Source organism: Uncinocarpus reesii, genomic scaffold (assembly GCF_000003515.1).
Source record: "Uncinocarpus reesii 1704 scaffold_3 genomic scaffold, whole genome shotgun sequence".
In the NCBI taxonomy this organism is placed as follows: domain Eukaryota; kingdom Fungi; phylum Ascomycota; class Eurotiomycetes; order Onygenales; family Onygenaceae; genus Uncinocarpus; species Uncinocarpus reesii.
Window position 1 is genome coordinate 3,008,935 of NW_003052498.1, and position 18,884 is coordinate 3,027,818.

General features: G+C 48.2%; 4 protein-coding genes across 4 annotated transcripts; 2 read left to right on the plus strand and 2 right to left on the minus strand.

Annotated features, from left to right (window-relative positions):
* Positions 1 to 643: 643 nt before the first annotated feature.
* Positions 644 to 1,589, minus strand: UREG_05794 (uncharacterized protein; the record flags this gene model as incomplete). The annotated part of the gene is made up of 3 exons (XM_002585059.1): positions 644 to 1,082; positions 1,264 to 1,424; positions 1,545 to 1,589. 3 exons carry the CDS (start codon positions 1,587 to 1,589, stop codon positions 644 to 646), a joined length of 645 nt encoding a protein of 214 aa, XP_002585105.1.
* A 2,180-nt stretch (positions 1,590 to 3,769) lies between these two features.
* On the plus strand, positions 3,770 to 4,525 carry UREG_05795 (uncharacterized protein; the record flags this gene model as incomplete). Its single annotated transcript, XM_002585060.1, has 2 exons — positions 3,770 to 3,832; positions 3,878 to 4,525. The coding sequence occupies 2 exons, from the start codon at positions 3,770 to 3,772 to the stop codon at positions 4,523 to 4,525; spliced, it is 711 nt and encodes a 236-aa protein (XP_002585106.1).
* Positions 4,526 to 7,330: 2,805 nt separating this feature from the next.
* UREG_05796 (uncharacterized protein) lies at positions 7,331 to 9,664 on the plus strand (the record flags this gene model as incomplete). Its single annotated transcript, XM_002585061.1, has 4 exons — positions 7,331 to 7,687; positions 7,733 to 8,338; positions 8,403 to 9,223; positions 9,277 to 9,664. 4 exons carry the CDS (start codon positions 7,331 to 7,333, stop codon positions 9,662 to 9,664), a joined length of 2,172 nt encoding a protein of 723 aa, XP_002585107.1.
* Positions 9,665 to 11,253: 1,589 nt separating this feature from the next.
* UREG_05797 (uncharacterized protein) lies at positions 11,254 to 15,421 on the minus strand (the record flags this gene model as incomplete). The annotated part of the gene is made up of 12 exons (XM_002585062.1): positions 11,254 to 12,104; positions 12,165 to 12,211; positions 12,312 to 12,434; positions 12,584 to 13,294; positions 13,442 to 13,614; positions 13,664 to 13,867; positions 14,008 to 14,221; positions 14,276 to 14,646; positions 14,712 to 14,858; positions 14,922 to 15,032; positions 15,100 to 15,237; positions 15,299 to 15,421. 12 exons carry the CDS (start codon positions 15,419 to 15,421, stop codon positions 11,254 to 11,256), a joined length of 3,213 nt encoding a protein of 1,070 aa, XP_002585108.1.
* Positions 15,422 to 18,884: the final 3,463 nt, after the last annotated feature.

Genomic DNA, 18,884 nt, shown 5'->3' on the forward strand with positions numbered 1-18,884 from the left:
GCAACATCATAACGCACAACAAGTCACTTGCGGCAAGCCCTGCGAGCTGTTCAAGAATTCTTCTGCCTGGCTGTGCCTCTTGTACAACGATGCTTGAAAGGACGCCTCATGTCAGGCAGGAGATTGACATTGGTTCCAGATGAACGATCAACTGGAGGTGTTTTCCGAAAGCCACCAACGCTCAATGAGGCTTCCATCAGCAGGCGAGAGAGACTGCTTTCTCGACGCCGTCTTTCATCCGCACTTTATCTATTGGTTCTACTGTAACTATCAGTCTCAAGATAAGAACGATATTATTACAGGGCTTGCTCGATCAAAATTTTACCGTCTTGAGAAGATCACTGCTGACACTAACTTCAGATCTCACCCTTCGCACTTGAATTGAAAAGATTCAGATCAATTGTTACATATTTAACTAAGTGCAAGATTCAGTCTGAAACACAATGCCAGAGCTATGGCAGAGCTCTGGCAGCCGTGACTGGGCACCACAGACATATCACACTTCCTTCAAGGCGCCAAAATGAACATCGAGCTTACATCGCCAACTATGGATGAACTCAGGGCAGAGTTTAATAAAGACATGATATAAACCATTTTGGGTTCGGCTCCAAGCACGAGAGAGACAGGACTCGCGCTTCTAATCTCAACCCTTCAAGCTGTCCGTGTGAGAAAATATATTAATCGGCCCCAAAAGCATCCCCTCCTCGACTTCAATCAAAAGTGCAATATCCAGCTCCTTCAATGACGTCTTCACGGTGAGCGGTTTCATCAGCAATACCCAAGCCTGCCGTTCCTCCTGAAAAGGCGTGAATTCAGGAAAGTCATCAGATATCAGCATTAGCTTCAACTTGCGCAGCTTTGGCATGGCAGCAAGGATGCCACAGAATTCTCGGTACCGGGCCTCCCATGGCTGGTACGGTGGGCCAAGCAAGAACGTGATTTCGAGAGCTGGAATCATTGAAAAGTGTGCGGCATAGACCTGCTTTCGAAAGGTGAAGAAGCTGTGGTCCGCGGGGTTTGCAACCCTGGTATGGAATCGAAAGCAGGTATTAGCATATAGCACGTTGAGCGCTTCGGCAGATCTGTCGAAGAATCCTGTCAGTTCTAACAGTCCACGAGATTTCGAACAAAATACCAATACATTTGGCGGCAAGTATATATAAGCCCGGTTTCTACCCGACCAAAGGTGTCGATCTCGCAAGGGGACAGATCAAACCAGTGATTTTCTCCCGTTATAGCACAACGACAAATGCCGGGTCTCACAGGGCTCCTCGCAAGGACCTTATCTCTCGGTGGCCGCCAGCAAACCGCATATCTACACCTTCTCCGGTGGATAATCGTGGTCTGGTCTTTCCAGTGGCCGAAGACGAACTCATATATGAGGAGGCGTATTTCAAATGGAAGATCCAAGAATCTAAAGGCCCCTTTTATCTGCCGACTGCGGTTAGAATGTCTTCAGGTTAAAACTTTCCAAAAAAGCAATGCATGTGAGACCTGTTTGACTTGGAGCATAGCACAAAGCACGATAAGAATTGCAAAAGTACCTTTTCTCCTTTCTGAAATAGCATCTTGAGCTTTGCAATAGCCATCTTTGATAGATGCTTGCATTTGAGGGCTGTTTAACTGGACTCATCGCAAATAAGGATTCTTATAAAGTCCATTCTAGGAGAAAAAATCGCATGCTCTATCACTTCATTCTCACAAAGAGCAGTATCTTGGTTCTTTTGTGATTTTGGTCGGGAGACACTGAACACATCACAAAGTTCATGGTAGCGGCCACTCCTTGCGGGAAGCTTCGTTCTACACTACCTATATCCATGGAAGAACCGAAGCATTTCAGTCACATACATAATAAAGCCTGCCGGCCTTTGGTGGGATTATCACATACTTGCAAAGAGAAGACTCGGCAACAGGCGTTAGATTGTATAGTTGATCAAAGGACTTCACTAGTCCTTCATGGCATAGGGCCATGCCGCTAGAGGAAGTCCCAGTTGCAGATTTTTAGAATTTGCTGGAGCGGATATGGAGCTCGCAATGTCTTCCAAGAAGCTGCCAGCACAACATGATCTGTCGCACAAATAAGAGTGGAGCATTCTCCATCTCTCCTGAGGAGTTTCTACAACAAAAAGGTAAAGGCTCTCAGCTGTCTTCCCACTGGCTTGCTATCTGGAGCTGTCAGCACAACCTGTCATCAAGAAGTTGTGAACTTAGACTACTCTGCTGAACAATCATAGTTGAGTTACATGCCCTTATATGAGAAGAGTACAACCCAAAAATATAAAGTTAATACAGCAATAGTTGAAACGCTCGCAAGTTCTTCATCTCGGCCTCGAAGGCTCGCACTCGCGCAGTTGCAGCATCGAATCTCATCCCGCTGGGCTCGTGGTTAAGCAGAGCAAGATAAGGTACGGCCTGTTCGGAAGTAGCTGTGAGAAGGGTGCATTTCTAGATGAGATTGTGCCAATCTGGAATGTAACAGGAGCCATGTCGAGAAGACAGATAAAAATGGACTTGAAGGATTCATAAATAATAGCTGTTGATGTATCAAGATGAAAGGTGCAACAATTTCAAATCAAACATGAAGTGATGTTGAATTATTTGGTAACTTGTTGAATTTACCAAATGTCTTTTTGGCTCACTGGCAGCATGGGATCTTGTCCTTCTGTCACAGCCTGGTAGCCACTAGTTACCATGCACTTCAAAACATCAGTTTGAGCTCCACAAGATTTTGTGTGCCAAATATCATCACTCATCATCAATCATCTCAGTCTGAAGACAGGCAACAGGCGTGGGGCTCAGCAAAAGCCTAATAACCCAACTGAAAAGGGTTTAAGCATGAGAGAGTGCTTTGGTTTTGTGGAGTCATGAAATCAACACCTTGTTGGATTTCTCAACTTTTGGTCAAACATCATGTGTGTTGAAACTTCATTTCTTCAAGCTCTTGGTACTATTGGTTTCCACTTAAAACTCATGCATCGCACGGGGTGTAAAAGCACATTGGATACATAAGGTCATGAGGATTCAAAGTGAAAATCATGGTTATGGTGATTTGTTGACTGAAGCCGCACCCGCTGTTCATGATTGACAAGTAACTAATCATCTGTAACTAAACACTTGGCACCCCATTGGGGTCGCGCGAGAGGCCTCTGACTGATGCCTTGAGTTGAACTGTGCGCTTCTGTCAACTCTACACGGTTTCCGATATTTCAGCACTTCCTTTTCGACCGCCGTCTCCGGCCAGTTTTTCCACCCATCGCCTTTGGCATATAGTGGGCTATCTCCCTCCCTGCATTTATCTAGGACAGGAGCTAACCCATCACCCAATGCAAATAGCTCGAGCAGCGCATCGGAAGAACTCCTCCGATTCCCAGTTTCTTAGAAAAACATTGCTGTTGACCCAGCAATTATTGCTGATGACGACGATTGGGAGACCAACCTCCTTCAGGATTGGTTGATGATCTGGGTGCAGCGCTTGGGTGTGTGGAGCTCGGTGCGGTCATTTCTGGGGGGCTGGCAGCTGTAATCTTTGCGTCCATAGAGTCGCTTGTAGCCCGCAATGACTGCGTCAGGAGGGCGACCATTGGGGAGAAATATAGAAGATGTCGTGGGAGCAGTGAGCGGCGAGTCTAATGGCTTGGTACTTGAAATGTCGGCCGGAGCTGATACTGGAGACGAGACTATTGGACGATCTGGAGTTGATGACACTGAACTATGTCGTGGGGTTGATCTTGTAGATGGGACATAGCTCAAGCTGGAGGCCAGAGACGCAATGGCTGTATCCCGGCTGTCCTGTGACGATGAGAAAGATGCGGCGCTGCTCGCGTCCCCGGAGGTAGGTGGCTGATAGGTCGATGGAGGATTAACACCGGAGGTTCAGTTGGTACGGGAGGTTTCAAGTGAAAACACAGCATCTGGTTTGGAGAGGGGAAATAGTTCAGCTACGGACTTTGAGGAAGAGCTGGTCGTACCACCTGTTGTCGTGCGCTGTGTGGCAGAGCCGCTCAACTCGACGGTCGACGTGTCCAAGGTAGACGTTTTGAGTCTTGTCTCAAAGGTGGATGTGTCGAGGGTCGATGTTTCGAACGCCGATTTGACAAGAGTGGTGGTGTTGGGCCAACGCACGCTAGAAACAGCTGGGGAGCGGCCTCCTGATACTTGGTCTGCCACAATTCCTATATTAGGATTCCTCTTCGCCTCTTCCTTCCTGAAGTTTGAGTATACGTACCGCATACACAATGTCAGCGTGTCCATACTTGCAGTTGCTAGGGTTTTCTTTGCTTGCATTCTCTTCGTGTCTTTCTTGGCCCCGAATATTCTTTTGTATTCATTATTGTCAGCAGCTCGTCGCATCCCTTTCAAGCTGGAAGAGGGCCAAGTCGCGACTCACTGTCAGGGGGCTTTGTGGTGTGCTAGTTACCTTCATGATACTTTTGGCGAACATTGTGCCTATGTTACTTCACCGGCTGAAGCTGCATTGAACCGTGACGTTGAATTAAGCACCTCATTACGGTTTATGGAATCCTAACCTTATTTTCGACCATTTTGAAAGCCTCGCTCGAGGTAATATCGCTAATCATGTGATCATGACCGCTTCCGGAGATTACGCCTTGAATATTACCGTGGCTGACGATTGTCAATTCCTGCTTGTTAGCTTGGTGTGGGAGGTAAGCTGCAGAGGGCCATACTTCAGATGATTTCATGTATAGAAAATCATGAGGGGAGCCTGTTGACAGGTCTATCCAAATTGGTGCAAGAGGAAGAAGATGATCAATCCTTCCAATTTTGTGTAGAGATACTTGAAGCTCTGCTTTTCATTTTTTTGATAAGGAAGTATGCCATCTAAATATCTTGAGTTTGCTCTCTTGTTGTTGATGCAACTGAAGGTTTTGGGATTTTTCACCTCCTGAGACCCCCTCATCCTTGCATAGTTTTCACAGGGACAAGTGGGCTACATGTGATAGAGCTACACTTTGTCAGCAGATAAAAGAAGCTTCTTTTGTTGGAACTCACACCCATCATAAAGCTCTGGAATGCACCATTTGTCAGGCAAAAACATACTTGCAGTCTTCAGAAGATGATGGTCACTGAGATTCAGAAGTTTTGCACTGGTTGGTAATCTAAGAAATGGAAGCTGGTCTGCCTCATGGCCATTCAGAATCAGGTCATTATGATCAAGATTGAACATGTTGAGAGCAGTTTCTAGCATGTCCTTTGATATGATGACTTGTGTGAAGTTTGCAGCATCCATTTGCCACTCCTTCTGGCCCTATTTGCTCGAAAACTTCCCTGGGGTCCAATTTCCGGCATGTAGTTTCAACTTCCCTTTCTAAGTCGAGAAACGCTAAACTGATTCTTACGCAGCTACGGAAACAACTGGCTTTTTCTCTGAGTATTTGTTTATTAGTGGTGTCGGGCATGATGAGAATATCGTGAGGGAGATCATAGTAGACGTGGTAGCGTTATATATAAAATCCGAAACAAGCCGAAGCGGCTCAGACACCAGAAATAGTGGATGGAGTCTTTGTATTTTCATTTGCAGAATCTCCCCACCAAGACGAGTAAATGACAAGTGAATGATTAGGACGATTAAACGGCTAGAACGAGTGAATGACGAGTACGGGCAATTGGCTAGGACGAGTGAATGACTCGGAATTAGCGGAACTCGCAGGCCGTTTGCTCCTCCAGCTAAATTCACCAACACACTGGGAAGCCCGTAGGCGCCCAATAATGGGCCTGTGAGGACTTGGGAGCGCCAGCAGTCTTCGGTCACTCCTCTGTGTGCTCAACGTCTGATATCTAGGGAAGAGTGTCAGAGGAATGGGCGCGTTGGGGCCTGTACCTTGCTCCCATGATTCACATGTGAGGAGCTAGGTCTAGTGGACGTATAACCAGCACAGAAATGAGCTACTAGCGTAGAGGATATAAAGGAAAATGCGGTAGGAGCAAGTATATAATAGGCTATGTGAGAATAGAGCTCATCACTGACCCGTTGAAAGGACGGCGGCAGCGTTGAGGGATTATAAGCAAAGTGTGTGCTACTAAGGCCGAAGGGGTTTAGCGTTAGGGCCTGGCATGACAGCTGTCCAAGTTGAGCCAACTTTGCGTTCTGCAGCATCCTCAGTTTACACAGCCCACTCTGAGCAACGACTGACCGTGAGCCTCCCCAACCGTGGATCTTTCAAATTCCCCCCCGGGATCAACAGATGTTGGTGAGAAGAGCCATTTGGCGCCCGGATTTGAAACCCAACTTTCCAAGACCATGGAGCAATTTCATGCATACAAAGTGTCTGGTAGGCCTTCGGACATCAGAGCCTTTGTCAGCAGCGGAAACAAGCTGTTTGTTCTCTTCAATTACCATGACTGGATGTATGCCAAATACTCTAATTTTTGTCACACAAACTTGCAGCATACCTTAGAGAGACTTTCAGAGCAAAAGCAACTTTTTGTTATGTTTGTTGAAAACAATCAGTTTAGAACAGTCTCATTTAAAAATGCATTGAGTGCGGCACAGTCAACAATGCTGATTCTTGTTGGATGCAGAGGTCAACTTTTCTCAGACAAACTGCGTCCTCAGACGCAAGATAATTTGTTGGAGTGGATTGATACCCTTGGCCTGGCCATGAGTGGGTGTTAACCTGATTGAAGAACACTATTATTTGTTTTGTTAAGTATGCACATCTATCTCATTTGGTTTTTTTCTTTTTCCTGGGATGCCCAAGTTACCATTCTCAAATGCAAGCAAACCATTCTTCATTTGCTAGCACTGTACGGCTTTTACCCTTAAAAGAGCTGAATAGTCCCGGTTCGAACACCGGTTCGAACACCGGTTTGTTTGAATGTATCGAGGCCTCTGTCGCCAGACGTTGAGTGATAGAAGGGAGGGATGGTCACTAAAATTCGACTTTAGGGACTCCGCCCCGGCCTTAATGTCGTATGCATTATTTTCGTTTATGGCGATACGTCTGGTCAGGGTACTGGGGTGGACCTGTAATCCCCAAAGTTGTGGCGCCATTCGTGAAACAGCCAACAAGACTGGTTAATAATTTTGTGAAATGCTAACAGTATCCTTTCCATTTGCTAGAATTTCTCAAACCTGGTGGTACATGTGGCGTTATTCTGGAGCACCGCATTGAAGAGCTATGCACACCCCTAGAACGGAAAACAGAACAAGAGTAAAAAGCACTGTGGGATAAATCAACAGGGTTTAATTATATATGTCTTCCTCGAAGCTACAGCGTGTCTTGTACACGGTGAGTCTGATATCCAGCATCATTCGATAACAAGCACCATCTATTCCGATTCCATTAATCCGTTTGCCGGTACTACGACAATGGTTGGCAGCTACAGTAAGCTAGGTGATCCTGCCCTGCTTGACAAGATTGATAGGCTCTTTTCTTGTAACGTGGGCGAATATATCGACCTTCCACAGCTGGTTGTTGTGGGGGACCAGTCCAGTGGCAAAAGCTCCGTGCTGGAGGGTCTCACCAAGCTTCCCTTTCCCCGTGACAGCGGCCTCTGCACCAGATTCGCAACTCAGATCGTCTTCCGTCGCGCTCGTGCTAAGAGTATTGGAGTTTCGATCATTCCCCATGCCAATTCAACCATTGAACATGCTGAGAGAGTGAAAGAATGGAAAACAGCCCTTGAAGTTCTGGATAGTGATTCATTTGGACGTGTGATGAAGGAGGTATGTAAGCTTCTATCCAATTCGGTCAATTACTGATACTCATAGGTTCACGATGTAATGAATCTGTCCGACAAGCAAAATGGAGCCAATGGCGCCCAGCGCACCTTCTCCCGAGATGTTCTCCGGTTGGAGATAGCTGGCCCGGATGAGGATCATCTGAGTATTATAGATGTTCCCGGAATATTCAAGAGCACAACTGAAGGATTGACAACAAAGGAGGATATTGTGCTGGTTCGAGATATGGTATATGGCTATATGCAGAATCCGAGGTCTATCATGCTGATGGTTGTTCCGGCGAACGTTGATATTGCCACTCAAGAGATTGTGGAGATGGCTAAGGAGCTGGATCCAGAGGCCCAAAGAACGCTGGGTGTCCTCACAAAGCCAGACTTGGTGGATAAGGGCGCGGAGGGAGCGGTCGTACGTATGGTCAACGGGAAAGAGCAAGGATCAGGGGTCCAATGGAGCGTGGTGCGTAACCCAGGACAGCAAGACCTTCAGAACCAGAACACTAGCAGGCAGGGAGAATCGAAATTTTTTAGTGAAGAGTCACCGTGGAATTCCATGCCAGCCGACCGAACCGGGATAGACGCGCTGCGTGACCGGTTACAAGAAGTTCACACCGCCCACACGCGACGTGAGTTCCCGAAGGTATGGATTCCAAGAACATGAAATGTCAATGATTTCTATGTAACTACGCTAACCGAGGCTCAAGGTCAAAATTGAGCTTACAAAAAGACTTCAAGTTCAAAGGAAGACTCTTGAGGCCCTAGGAGACGATCGAACTTCCCCCGAGAAGCAGACAAGGTTTTTGATTGACATAGCAACCAAATATCAAGCTCTTGTATCCCAGGCGTTGAGTTCTGATTACGGGTCTGAGACTATATTCTATCAGCACGATGAACTCCGCGTCGCGACAGCAGTGATGCAGAGGGCAGACACCTTTTCTGACCATATGGAGAACTGGGGTCACCGATTTTACTTTGCACCCAAATCACTGGGGGAAACATGCGAGCCTGAGGATTCAGATTTTGGTCTCCTGAGCCCACCCCCTGACGATCTAACCTCCCAAGGAACGAAGTTGGCCAGGAAGAGCCATACACTCAATGTGCGGACAAAAGAGACTCCCGCAGATTTGGATGACATTCTCTACTCTCCAGAGGATGTTTCCAAACCTTTAGGGGGCATTTCTGACTGGCTGAAGACAACATACCAGGAATCGCGGGGATTTGAGTTGGGGACATTCGGATCTTCCCTTCTCCCCACCTTAGTGCACAAGCAATCCGAGAATTGGAAAGATTTGGCGTTGGGGTTCGTCAGCGACACCATCGCCATGGTGCATTGTTTTCTCGTGAAGCTTCTAAAGCATCTCTGCCCCAATGAACGTGTAGCTTCAGGTTTGTTGTCAGCGCTGTCTGACGACTTGGGCCGGCGATACCGCAGATCTCTCAAGCACGTCTCATTTCTCCTGGATGTGGAGACAAAAGAGAACCCCCTGACACTGAACCATTACTTTAACGACAGCCTCCAGAAGTGGTAAGTCCCAAGACCAAGAACCTGTTTAGGCCGGACACTGACTATTATGATAGCCGCCAGGAACGCATGCACGCCGTTCTGTCCGAAAAGTCTTTTGCAGATTGTAGGCATGGAGAAGTGGTGAGGCTTGGGGACATTGTGCAACACCACCCAATGGGTAACGCCAACCATACGCTGCAAGACATCCATGACATCCTCAAATCATACTACAAGGTTGCTCGAAAACGTTTTGTGGATAATGTGTGGACGCAAGCTGTGAATCACTTCCTTGTTGCCGGTCCGGACACGCCCCTTAAGCTCCTGACTGCAGCTTACATTCTCAATCTCACCCAGGAGCAGTTGGAGAGTATTGCCGCCGAAGATCCAAGAACGAAACGTCAGCGTGAACAGCTGAGGAAAGAGGTTGATGATCTAGACCGGGGAAGGAAGATATTGTTTTAAAAGAATATGGCTTTTCCAAGTAGCTTCCCTGTGGTAAAGACTCATAGCGGCTTAGACAAGGGGTTCTCGTAGCAGTTTAGGTTTTGTTGGACCGAATAGTGCAGCTGCAGCTAGAGCGCCATGTGCGTTTCCAGCATGTCACTCCTTGAATTTGGCTTATCACTATTTGCAAGGCTAACTTGTCATCTGTATATGAACAGGCCCATGTTTCTAGGTGTTCCGGATTCATCTGACTTGCTAACTCAATGAGTCCCAGCCATTTCAAAGTTGTCTGCACTAGAGTCGGTCGGCAGGACTGGGATCTCGGACCTGATCCCGACTTTCTCCTGCGGTGGGACAGGATTAGTCAGGACCTACTATGCCCGGGATGGAACTCTGGGGCCTTATTGCATGGGACGGCTCGGGCTTGGGAGCTCAATGTTATAGGCGTGCCCAGGCCTGAGAATGGTGTGAAATGGGACATGAGATTGTATATTCAGAAGTATATGAGACCAAGGTCCTGTCCCGTCAGCAATGAAATTCGGTAACCTATAATTTTTTGCAAATTGAATGAGCTCAGTTTTGTTGATATATTTTTTAAACCCAAGTAGTCCTACATTTCGCTAGGAAGTCTCACCTTGCTCCACCTAAACTTTTGTCTGACCATGCAGCCAAGGGCCCAAGCACTCTCTTTGTCACTGAGATTGATTCCTGCATGGAGGGAGAAGCCAAAACATTTTTCTGTCTTTGTTGCAGGTGGGGTGAAGCGGATAAATTGTGGTCAAGTTGACTAGTTTGTGACTTTGGCAGTTCTGGCAACCCCGCCTTGAAGCACCACTAACTCCCACTTTCTTGCATGTGAGCTATAGGCAACAGTCGGTGCTGCGGTTTAGCCTGATATCAACACAGATACCGAATCCCCTCTGCAGTACCCGCCCAGAATGACGATTGTCCACGTTGTCCTGCTCCAGTTCAAGACGGGCACCAGTCCTGACATGATAAAAGACGTATGCGCATGATAGTGTTTGGCTGCCGCGATTGATTTGCAAATTCTGACCGTGTCTTGAACAAGATCTGTACCCGATCACTGGCTCTAAAGGATAGCTGCCTTCATCCCACGAGTCAAAAGCCATACATCATATCCATGGCCCAAGGAGCTGATACCTCGATCGCAGGCCTGAATGTGAGTGGCTTTGACTCTAGTTTGAATCCCGCGGAGACAAGACAGAGCCCTTTTCTGACTGTGTCTGCTGTAAAGCACGGCATGACGCATTGCTTCATCGTCAAGTTCGAGAACGCTGAAGATTTGGAATATTATGCGACCAAGGATCCCGTGCATCAAGGCTTCATAAAGACGCTTGACGGGTTTATCGAGAAAGTACAGGTGGTCGATTTCGTTGACGGCGTGTTTTGAAGAAGGAGGAGGAGCAGCAGTTGATACTCAATATACAGGCATGGACGGCAGGGAGGTCTTGTTGGGCGTTTGCGCTGCGGGTTGAGCCGTACACTTTCCAGTCGAGTCCAATATAGAATTGAATAGCGCTCCCATTTCAACGGTCACGGTGCAGAATACAGACTCCCGTTCACCAAAGCTCCCATCATCCGTACCCTCACGGACTCATCCTCAACCCCCCGTTGGCGCAAACCACGCTCCCCGTGCACCAGGCCCCATCCTTCGTACACAGCATCCCAACCACTCCAGCAACTTCGTCCGTAAACGCCGGTCTCCGCCCGCCCATTTTGTCCCTCACCGTCCTCATCTCCTCTTCACTGAGCCTATCCCTCCCAGTCCCCGAAAACCCCGGCCCAACGTTCATGTTACTCCCCGGCGTGTTATCCTGCCACCCCTGCATTTGGCTCCAGAACCCCTCCCCCGCCTCCCAGTACATATCCCCCATCACCGGACCAGGATTAACCGCATTGACGGTGGCCCGATCCCCCAGCTCCCGCGCCCATGTACGCGTCATGGCTTCCAGGGCACCTTTTGTACCCGCGTAGACGCTCTGGCCGGCAAAGCCCAGGCCGGCACTGACGCTGGAGACATTGACAATCCGCCCGGTGCGGTTGCGAGGTAAATACGGCGCCACGGCCTGGGTAAGAAGTAGCGGCGCGAGGACATTTACTCGATATTGTTTATCAAACATGTCAGCATCGATCGGGCCCCGTTCCGTGTCGTTGAGTAATCTATTCTCCGAGATGCCGGCATTGTTGATTAAGATGTCGATCTGGAAGTGATTCGTGCCTTGCGCGGTGAAATGCTGTTTGGCCGCGGATAAAATTTTCGATACCGCATCCTCGAGATCGCACAGGTCGGCTTGCTGCGCAAAACACTGAACAGAGTGTGCGGCGCGTATCGTTTCGCAGAGCTCAAGGGTGCGTGTCGTCGAGGAGGAAGAGGTGTAGACCAGTAGCAGGTGAGCTCCTTTCGAGGCGAGATTCTCGGCAACTGCAGCACCGATACCTGAAAATAACTATATAAACTTCCTGTGCTCTTTCATGGTGGGCTGTTTCTTCAGCTTACCACGCGAGCCCCCTGTGACTATACCGACCTTCCCTTCCAATGGTCGACTGGGCGTGCCGGCCATCATCGTTAGAAGCTCTGGAGCTCCTGGGCGAAGCTAACGGCAGGAAATAAGAAAGTATAGTAGATGTTCTGTTACATAGTTACTTCTCCTTGCTGGCATCCCCGCAGAATTGAGCTTCGGGATCCGGCCCGGCAATGACTTCATCGAAACTATTTTTGGCAGCATGCGAGAAGACCAACACAAAAGTCCATGCAGAGTCTCCCGTACTATCAGCATCAAGGGCTACCGATTATACAATTCATAAACTACGGGGATATACACACTGTCATAGCTGCACCGCGACAGAACAGAAGTGAAGCCAGCCGATTCGATCCAATTTTTGCAAACACAAGGAATCCATAACCATCAATCCCACGCCTCTCCCCAATCATCATCTTCAGCTGCAGGTTCAGCTTTCGGCTTCGTTTGAACAGCCTTTTTCGCCGGCTGAACTATTTTCCTAGTTTTGGCCGTCCTGTTGGATCCCGATACAATCGGCTGAGAGGACTTTGCGGATGATTGTGTCGTAGGGAGTTTCGTCGTTGCGCTAGTCGTGGAGCCCGGTTTACTCAACCCTTTCGGCAGGACCTTCTTCGTCTTCGCCTTTGATTGTGCGGCTAACCAACCTGCAAAATCTGGCTCCCCACCGTCGTCATAAGCGGCCGCTGGCGTTGCCGATGGAGCCGGGCTGGGCGATCCCCGAGCTTCAAAGAACGTATCCGCTGCTTCCTGCTCATGATCCTGGCTTTCGTCTTGGTTAATATCACCCCATGCTCCGAACCCGTCATCTTCGTCATCAACTTTATTTGGCGGCCGTTCAGACTGGGTTCGAGTGATGCGACGAGCATTAGTTGATGGAGCTGGCGTTGTCTCCGATGGCTGTGACGAGGACTCTACGATCGTTCGTGGCATCGACGATGAACGGCTGATATTGGTTGTTGTGACGCGAGATGTAGTTTGTTGCGGGGAAGCCGATTGAATTTCGCCTTTCGCCCCAGAAGCCTTGTTTGTAAATGAGGAAATAGCCCATCCTGCCCAAGAGACTCCGTTGGATTTCACAGTTCCAGCTGAGGGTGCATCTGAAGTGCTTTGGGGTGGGAGGGCTGTATCAGCCATAGTGGAGGCAAACTGACGGATCCGTTGTAGGTATACATCAAACGTTTTATTGGCTTGATCGCGAATAAGTCTCGGTAATATCAGCGCAAGTTCAGTATAATCAACTCTGTTCACTCACCTTTCCTTGTCTATCAATGCTGGACTAATTGCCGGTATAATTTTTGCGGCGCAATCTTCCTCATTAAAAAGGTCTATAGTGGCTGCAAGTGCTAACAAAGCTGCATTCCTTGCATGCACAAAAGGATCTCTGAGCGACCGAGTAAAGGCGGCGATCAGGACTTTCGACCTGGACTAAATTGACAATGAGCAATGATTATTGAAAGCGAGAAATACTGCTTACGCTTTGCCCAAGGTTTCTTGCTATTTTCCCAAGACAGATTGTCGTATTTGTGCGGATCCCCGGTTGCTCGTCATTCGCAGTTTTGGCTAGATATCGCAGCAATTCACCGTTAATGGTTCGATCCGACAGCTTATTAATTACTGTAAGAACAGCTTTGACAGTTTGTTCTCGCACAACAGGCGCGATGTCAGTAAAACCAGTTACCTGGGATCGCATCATTGTTAGCAATATCCGACCAAGGTGACTGGGGGCAGTGTTGGTACCATTTGTGGAAAGATCTTGTCATTGACTATTTTTTGTGACAGCCGGTCGATCATCAATGGAAGGTTATCTAGCAAACACACTCGAATGGCTCTATCTGGGTTTGCAAACAGTCGTATCAAAGCAGGTGTGAGCTTTTGGTTATATTCGTCTTCCGTAAGCTTAGTGCCTATTTTCAAGACAGTCGCCAGCGCTTTCGGACCGCCGCCTCCAAATTCCACGCATTTCAATAGTTCAGGCAGGATCTTCATCTTGAAAAAGTCTTCTGGAACGTCATCGGATAACTCATCGAGCTCACTTTGGAATGTCAGTTATTATCCGGGTTGCTCCTCAGGGAGGGAAGATACATACTTGATAAACTCCTCCCGCTCTTCGTCGCTTTTCAGACCTAGGCTGTCAATATCCTGCGTTAATCGAACTAAGGGTGAGTCGAAAAATCCACCGGCTCGCTGTCCCTGCTCTATGAAATGTGCCACGCTCAGTCTTAATTTCGGGTTTGGATTCACCAGCTTTTTGTAGCTTTGTTGCATGCTGGGAGGTATATTCGAAGTCTGGCCAGCCTGATCGTTCTGAAAGCTGCCATTGAATATTTCGAAAATTAGAGTTCCTAAATTATAGGCATCCACAGCATGTAGGGGATTGCGCTTAATCGTTTCCCAGCCTCCCTTTACAACTTCCGGAGGGGTATACCGCTGCGCATCTGGCAGGAGGCTGCCGTATGTCTGCAATCCGATTAGCGGTCGTCCATCGGGTGGGTTTCGTTTGGGGTATTGTGAGCGCAACGGACATATATTACAGCGTCATCCTCCTTCATGGAACTTAGGATGTCAAAGCCCCCCAGTTTCCATTCGCCACTTTCGCTCGTATATATCGAAGAAATCCGAATAGCACCATGGACAGATGCCGCGTCTTCGTTGATAAATTTGAGAGTCGACTGAGTACAGGTTGAGAATCAGGACAGGAGCTTAGAAAAGGATAATGGCAGTATTTGACGTACAGAAATGGCGTTAAGTCCCCATTTTGCGGTTTCCTCTGAGAGACTGCGCCGCTTTACGGGCCACGATAGCGGAACAACCCTCTCCGTCACGATGTAGATTTGAGTGTCTGTCTGTTCGCGTGGGTTAGCCGAATTCGCTGATCCACGCCCGCACCAGCCATTTCTTAAAGATACCCACCTCGACAGTGTCCAGCAGCTTCAAAACGCCGGGGTGGCGCAGTGTTTTGAATTTGCGGAGCGCATTCTTCGCAAGGGGGAGTCGTGACCGGTTCTGAGCGATCTCGAACGTGAATATGCTACAGGGCGAGCTATCTTCCTATGTTTAATAGAGAGATATTAGCCGTCATCATCGGAGCCGGGGGCCCAACGCTCCATACCCGTTTTGTGCCATTGTGAAGTGTCCAAATGGACTCGCCATTATCTAGTCTGTCTCCAAACGAGTAGGGTAACGAGCTGCCCTTCGAGATAGCCGACGCGACGGCAGATTTTAAGAAGTCCATGGCACGATCTTCTCTGATACTCTGTCAGGCAATTCAATGTCCACTTCCCGCGTTGTGGCGGAGGCTGGAAGGGTCGTTTCTCATATACGTAGGTAAATACGGCGGAAGTTTGGGGGATTGACGACCTTGATATAAACACAGTTTCCGGTATAGACACCTTTTTGAACCCGGTGGAATTCAAGAACTAATAACTAGTTACGCAGAGGGAGAAATATCTACAGGCTCAGAACCCACACAAGCATCTTCCCTGTTCCCAGAGCACTGTTTCTCTTCGCACCAGTTGTTGGCGTCGCTTCGTCGCTGCAGTCTGTCATCACATGTGATATTACATAATCAACTTTCTGCCAAGAGGCCAGACCGCTTTGACCTCAACTCTTCCACTTCCTGCTGTCTGCCATCGTCCATCGTTTCTCCTGCTCTCCCGATATACCACACTTGCCCCAGGGCATTCGTTTCTACCTGCGCTGGTCAAGTCCACTTCTTTTGCATCTCGCAGCCACTCTTTTCTCATCTATTGCCCTTGAATGGAGAGATTGCCGAGTTTCAGGAGTACCTTCTGCAGAGTAGCACAGCCGGCCAGGCGGGTGTGAATCAGAAAATGCAGGCTCTTGAAAGGAGAATATAAATTGCTCTTTCACATTGATAGGCGGCAACTCGTTATGACTCATACGATGGTTTGCTTCCCGCTATACTATCGCGCAATCCATTTCCTGCGATTGCCCTGTTCGACTGCGGCCGCGCATCTAGCCGTGAAATTTTGACGGCTCATTCCCTAATGTCGTTTCACAGGATTGGAAATCCACTATCTCTGGCGAATTCAAGCTGCTGCACCCGTTTTGGTATTCGCCAACGGGCCGACGTGTCAACCCCTGTTTCTCTTATCTTTTGTTCGCGTTCAGTCTGCTTGAATTTCAACCCCAACCAACCCCTTTATACCGACTTCTTTGATTTCTCCGATGATGATTAAATCTGGTAAAAGGTCAGACTAAAAATAAACAAAGAGGACAATGTTGCTGGACTCCACACCCAGAGTAAATTTGCGTCTCGGGCTTCCGCAACGAATCAGGCGACTCTCAATAGTATACCTACACAGAATAACAGGGAGAATCCCCGTTCATCTCATATCTCTTTCAGCGAAAACCTTCCTATCTTCTGAGGGGGATGGGGCAAAACTTGAAATTTGCACTGGCAGGCAAGAAGGGCGTCTGTTTCTAAACCTCTATAACAGTTAACCTGCCCGTGGAATCGCCAGTGGAAAATGATCTGGCTACTTTTATCATGGAGCTTTCGATCCGCTATTCCCCAATGAGGACCCGAAAGCTAAAGGCAGTGGTCAACATGACTGGATGCCCCAACTCCCCCCCAAGAGATGAACATGGCCGTTTTCGTTGAAAGAGGAGATTCGAGCGAGTGGAATCGCTTTGCTTTTTCATGAGGATACATTGAGATTAGCCTGGTTGTTATGGAGCTCGAGAAACGATGCTCTGGGTGGCCGGCAACTTGACTCTTTTGTGGAATGATGACCAAATTTATAAACTGAAAAGACCTGAGGAGAATTCATTGCTTAGGACGTCTTCTTGTTGCGTTTCATCACCCCAAGCGAATATCTCACCTATTTACCCTAGTTTTGGTTTTCTACTGACGGATGATGGGATTATTGGTTGCTTGATACTGTGTTGTCGGCCTACAGCTTTTGGTTTTGCATGGGTTTTGTAGTCAAAGAACGAGCTGGAAAATTCAGGTACCTGCATACGTTGGTTCGTCCCTTACTACTGGATGCTCGCCATGGTCATATAATAAACAAGAAAACAATTAAGGGAATCAATCAGCAAGTATCAATCGCATCCTCGTCACACTCCATCTCGAGCAACGGATGTCGCTGCTGTTCGCCCCCAACCGAGAACTCAACTTGGAATGAAAAAAAGAAGAAAAAGAACAAATAAAAAAAACTATGTCAAATTCACACTCGGGCATCCCTCCCCATGACAACTACCGCAATCTGACGTGCAACGTTTACGGATGTCAATTAGGCATCCCAAACACAAGTAACAACCCGAGATCATACCAACCTTCCTAGCCTGCTCCCCATTGCCTAAAGTTGTCAGATTACGTCCTCTCCGTTGCGGATCATTATCCACCTTATCGTCGTCCGACCTTAAACATTCCTTCGTATTATTATCGGTTTGGCGAGGTTTGCCAAAAATTTCATCGGAAGGAATACGTGTTTGAAGCCCAATTCGATGCTGGGCTCGCGTGGGAAACGTCTTGGTAGCGGTATCGTAAGTGCTTGGAACTGGTGCGAAATAGTGACCTGAAGAACGCTGGCAAAAATTTGGCGTCTTGTTGTCGTGCAAGACTATCACGCAGTGTTCGTCACACCAAAGGTGCAGAGTTAAAATATCCAAGAAATTGCCATCGATAATACTAGTGTCGTTGCTGCATTGATTATGCCACGCACGCCTCCATGCGCCAAGTCAGCGCGTTGAACTGTGGGCCTGCGGTTAATAAAAGGAAGCTTACTTCGGTTGTGCGGGGACTCGTCGTGATCTGGTCGTGCTTTTGTCCTAGAATTGTCGATAGCATAAAAATGCAAAGAAAGTTGTACGCTAGAAAGAAATGGCGAAAACCGAAACGAAATCCAGGTAGAATTGTCCAGCTTCGAATGGTGAGTGCGACCAGTTGGCAAAATGAGTATCCCGCAGAATCATAGATTATCAGGGCACCGTCGCAGAATCGTGGTATTTCTGACATTTGCAGCATTGTTCATTTGACTTCCTCAGCGCCTTCACTTGGATGGGGGCCTGAAGCTGGTCCCTGCGGAGGACCTTGACTATGCATATGTGGCGGAGGCATATGTGGCATCTGATTGAAGTTATTGCTTGGCGTCCGATACTGGTGGTGAGGATAATGGTGGGACTGATTTGGGCTTGATGTGAAATGTGGATGCTGATGATGGCCTGGGCGACCGCCGGGCACTACAAATGTAAGTGAAAGGAATTAAGACGTAATTCTTTTGGCGTACTTACTATGTCCGGGTTGTTGTGGCGGATAAAAAGGTTGTCCGTGTTGTCCCGGATTCATTACCATGCCGGGTTGAGGTGGTTGGCCTTGTTGAGAACCCTGATGAACCATCATTGGCGCACCCCGACTGGGGCTTGGATATCCGCTATGAGGTTGCGGGGGTGGCTGTACATGCTGTGGATAAGCATGCCCTGGACTTGGGGAATACATTTGCATCTGCGGATTGTATGGCGCCCCCATGCCCTGAGGAATACCCATATACGGGCCGCTGGAAGGTTGATGGACCATCATGGGAGCTCCCATTCCATTTTGCGGGTTGACAAACTGCGGCCCCCCAGGATAATGTCTTACGTGTGGGGGTTGTGGTCCTTGGTCAGCATAGAACTGAGGTAAGCCTTGCCCAGTTGCTAGCTGAGCGTGAGGCTCTATTGGAGATTGATAA